Genomic DNA, 4,550 nt, shown 5'->3' with positions numbered 1-4,550 from the left:
TTTCTGCACCAACATATGGTGGAAATGTCTTTAAATACTCTGCTACTTTCATGCTGTTATTGGGGGGAACAAATGCTTGTGTTCTAAATATTAACGGAGACGTGTCCCTTGCATCTCCCCCGAAATCAACCGAAATGATTGTACAGAATATGATGCACTGCTGTTGGTTAAATTACCCAATAAAATAGTTAAAATTAACACAACCACATCAGTAAAATGCAGCATAGACATTAATGCAGCAGCAATATTAACATGAAAAACATCATACAATGGGCGGCACGGTGATGTGGTGGTTAGCACTGTCGCCTCACAGCAAGAGGGTTGCCGGTTCGATCCCGGGCGACCTGTCCAGGGTGTACCCTGCCTCTTACCCGATGTCAGCTGGGATAGGCTCCAGCCCCCCCACGACCCTCAAGAGGATGAAGCGGTTAGAAGATGAATGAATGAATGAATGAATGAATGAATGAATGAAAACATCATACAGTAAAACACTGACAGGACCATTTTTTGGCATAATGAGTACCTTTTGAGTACATTTGACGGACTTCTTCCCCTACTGGATTTTTCTCACACACAAATGTGTCAAATATTACACTGTACCCAGGATCATGTCATCCCAGGATGCAGCCCCACACTGCCCCCTGTTGTTGCACAGGTAGAAAACACTTCACATATCTGAAAGGAAGAATGGGACCAGTGGATAATTGAAGGTCTTCATCATCAAGGGCAGAAAGGCAAGCTCATATAGCAGTTGTATAAGATAATGAAATGCGTTTCCATGTAGGAGAGCTTGATGCATTCAAGCTCTGCATCTGCTGAAGTGCAGCCATTAGCCCTCCCCCCTGCTGCTGCTAGGCTGACGCGTGTCACTGCGCACGAGCCTTCTTCCATCATCCCACTCAGCGGGCAATGACAGTAGGGCACGTGTTTCTTCACACCTCACACACAAATGGCTGCACATACGGAGGTACTGAAAGGTGAAAAGGTTGAAGGGTTGGAGAGCTTGAGCTTGAGTTTGTGCTGGCAAGAATTTAACAAATCAAACTCCGCTTTTACTTATTGTATCTTGGATTTAAACACACATCTTGTTCAAATCACATCACTAAATAGGCCTGTTGGACTGAAATGACACTTATATAATGCGCAAACCCTATAGTGGCTCCATAGTGAGTGAGGAGAGCTGGTGCGCACATTTAATCAAATATACAGTTTATTTTAAATGTGTTTTAAATAAGCCACTATTTCACAAGAGATGCTTTTTAAAAAATTCTACATTCAATATTACGAAAGAAAGTGACCATATGGCTGGAGTTTGCTGAAGTGTGACTTCGCACCTCACCACCGTGGCGCATGGAGACACTTGGAGACGCGTCAAAGCGCAATTTGGCACCGACTGCCGGGGCCATGATAAATAGAAGCTTCCTTCCTTCAGTCTCACATCTTCAGCGGACTTGAACGCAGGACCGATCACTACAAGGAGCCATGGAGACTTTCGGTACCGAGAGTGGATTAACTTGTGTTTTCTCTGGGAACGGTGTTACGCAGCAGTCCGGTGGTTTGTGGAGACCGTGGACTGGAGCAGAGGACAAAACGGGCGCACACAAGGTAAGTTTTAACAACTTGAAATACTGAAATTGATGTATGTGTTGTTAAACGGATAAAAATATAACCAGGATTGCTTTGTTTTAACCTCCAGGCCCGCTCTGTCCACGGAGATCTATCTGCTGCGCAACACCCCAAAATTCCTCAGGTCATCCACCCAGTGAAGTAAGTACAGTTTTGTTAATTACCAGATCTTTAATTCCCGTGCTGGTAATTTCTTTTAAGCATCTCTTATTCATTTTTGTTCTCTTTTAAAGGTTATACTGGCCGAAATCGAGATGTTTCGATTATCTGTACCAGGACGCAGAGATGCTCCTGCGCAACTACCCGGTCCAAGCGACCATCTGTCCTTACGAGGACTCCAGCAGCGATGAAGACAGCGATGATGAAGAGGAGGACACGGAAAAGGAGCTGAACTAAATAGCTCTCTGGAGCCTGTGAACTGTTGCATAATGTGATAATATATTTCCTTTAACTTATTACTGTAAATACATGTACATAGATCTCTGTCGCTTCTTAACAAGAATGTAAATGCTTAAATTATTCCTCTAACATTTCTACCTCTTTTGTACTTTGAGTAAGTGAAATAAGTGAAATAAAATACAGTAAATGAATGTCGTTGTCTGGAGCTTCATTATTCTTTTGATTCAGGATTTTTAGTCAAATCAGCCACAGGAATAAATAGTGAAAATAGTTTTTTAGGGAATAGGGGGACTTTGAAAGTTACTGTTTGAAAGTCTGTTCCAAGACATCAGTTTTACTTTATCTCTGCACCAGGTGTACCGGGACTCTCCTTTTCATTGAAGCATCTCTTTAAAATACACTTTTCCACATATCTATTTCTCTCTCTGAGTTACTTCATTTATTAGAAGTTGTAGCAGAGACAGGGTTTTCACTTTACGTGACACATCCGCCTGCTTGTGGCCTGAACAGCTCTTTTCCCATGGATAAGTGCAAGGTGGTAAACGCGCCGTTTCCTGCGCAGTGACGCCTGAAGTGCGGAAAGTACGTGACATGTGGGAGGTGTCAACGGGGTCAGGAGAGCATAAAGATCTGCAGTGAGATAGTCAGTGGGGAAAGGTTTGTAGACTCCAGTGAAACTAGTTTAAACAGGAAAAAAACATTATTTGATGTGGTTTTGAGCTGAAATGTTATCTTGATAGACTTTAGGTCATCATATAGATGTGGGTTTGCCACCAAAAGATGTATGTCATACTAGTGAAGTGTTTTCTTCCCTCCACTCAGGATGAATGGTTCAATCACGCATGAATTAGGGCTGTATGAACACAATGTGGGGCCCTGGGTCCAAGATAAGGTGTTGGGTCTCTACTCTACTCGACGCCTTGTTCTTCCTGCTTGGTTGTGCATTGTGTATGTACACTATCACCCACAAATACACATTTAGGGCTTGCTACACACCACACATGACAATGTTATATCTCATCTAAGCCCGGTCTCACTCCAAAGTCGTGGAGATCCGGCACCTGGGCAGTGACTTGTGGCGTCAGAAACCAATGAAAAAAAAGGCGTCCTTTAACATCGGCATGATAAACGGCTGGTTGCTGTTATAGTTTAAGTTAAGGCGGCGAAAGTCTGTATGGGGTGAGCAGGAGCAGTGGTGGATGGGTCCAACAAACTGTGACTTTCACCCGAGAGAGCCGTGTTTGTGTCCCATAAGATTCTAAAGCCAAACCCTGTTCTTTTTTCCTAAACCCAACCATGTGTGATTGTTGTTGAAGGGAAAAGAAAAGTCAGTTTGCGGTGTTGTACCGACATAGTGCATTCATTTTGAGAGAGACTGTATGTACATGGTAAATTTCCTGTAAAAATGGAAGTGTGTTTTAAAAGAAGACAATGCATGTAACAGGCAGAACTTGACACGGCGTCCCAGGACGTCAACAACCAACACACCCAGGGTAGCTTTGGCATCGTATGCAGACCAGAAAACCAAACGTCAATATGTGACGAGGTCGGAGTGAGAATGTGTTGCTCACCTAGAGATCCAGTCAGACACCAGCTATTTGTGTGTCCGATAGTTTTTGGTAATTAATATGAACACACATACACACATTACATTGTGTTAAGTGGTAAAATGTGCACATGCTTGCTGTGAGGAAATAGCTGGAGAGAAGGATAGAGTCACAACAGTAGCTGCATCAGGCAGTTTTAGGCAGAGAACGTGTTTGTGAATGAGTGTGAGGCAAATTTTTTTCCTTTGCATGCTGTTTTGTCGCAACAGAACTTCTTGAACTTTGGTGAACTTTGCACAGTTTTTCAGAAACATGCTGGTCTTTCCCAGGAGCTGGTGTGAAGTTGGGTGTGATGGATCCACACCTGAGGGGGTGAACACTGTTCAGTCCCGTGTTTGACCTCTGCGGTCACATGTGTCACAACTGCCATGAGACTCTTTGTTCTGAATTCACCAGTCTGTTTTTTTAAAGTTATAATCAGGTTTTAATTTAGCTTGATTACAGAAAATCTTCCTTTGTAAATCACAGTTATCCTTTAAAAGTTATTATTTTCTCAGCACTTGTCATAAATTAATCACAATTTGGTGCTCAAAATTAAGCACTCATGATTATACAATAATAATTTTCTGCTAATTAATAAAATCAACCCCACAATTTTATTTGGAAATGCACCATGCTGATATCACAGTATCATCTAAAAAAATAATTTGTAAAATTGATTTAGAGCTTGTCTACAAGACAGAGCCACAGGATGAAGTGATGATGCAGGAAGTCCTTTATAAGTGTACCAGTTGATACTGAGTTGTAGTTGTAGGTCCCAAAGCCTCTTTTTTGGGACATATTTCTTATGAAATTGTGTAAATGCAAATATTAGGGCGCTACAATGACATAAATCGTCACACAAGCAGGAAATTTGGAAAGTAGTATCCTGAAACAGAGGGGAAAGTAGCAAAATAAGATTCTGGGGCTTGCTGCCAT

General features: G+C 42.2%; 1 protein-coding gene across 1 annotated transcript; it reads left to right on the top strand.

Annotated features, from left to right (window-relative positions):
- The first annotated feature begins 1,482 nt into the window (after positions 1 to 1,482).
- LOC117270340 (protein ripply2-like) lies at positions 1,483 to 2,096 on the top strand. Its single transcript, XM_033647872.2, has 3 exons — positions 1,483 to 1,605; positions 1,697 to 1,767; positions 1,860 to 2,096. Exons 1-3 carry the CDS (start codon positions 1,483 to 1,485, stop codon positions 2,020 to 2,022), a joined length of 357 nt encoding a protein of 118 aa, XP_033503763.1. The 3' UTR covers positions 2,023 to 2,096.
- The last annotated feature ends 2,454 nt before the right edge of the window (positions 2,097 to 4,550 follow it).

The sequence above is a fragment of the Epinephelus lanceolatus genome, chromosome 13 (assembly GCF_041903045.1).
Source record: "Epinephelus lanceolatus isolate andai-2023 chromosome 13, ASM4190304v1, whole genome shotgun sequence".
In the NCBI taxonomy this organism is placed as follows: Eukaryota; Metazoa; Chordata; class Actinopteri; order Perciformes; family Serranidae; genus Epinephelus; species Epinephelus lanceolatus.
Note: the sequence above shows the minus strand (reverse complement) of the source record. Positions and strands in the feature narration are given on the sequence as shown.

Coding starts and splice junctions, on each gene's coding strand:
- LOC117270340 (XM_033647872.2), top strand. CDS start 1,483: ATGGAGACTTTCGGTACCGAGAGTGGATTAACTTGTGTTTTCTCTGGG. Junction 1,606..1,696: donor ACAAAACGGGCGCACACAAG/GTAAGTTTTAAC, acceptor TTTAACCTCCAG/GCCCGCTCTGTCCACGGAGA. Junction 1,768..1,859: donor CAGGTCATCCACCCAGTGAA/GTAAGTACAGTT, acceptor TCTCTTTTAAAG/GTTATACTGGCCGAAATCGA.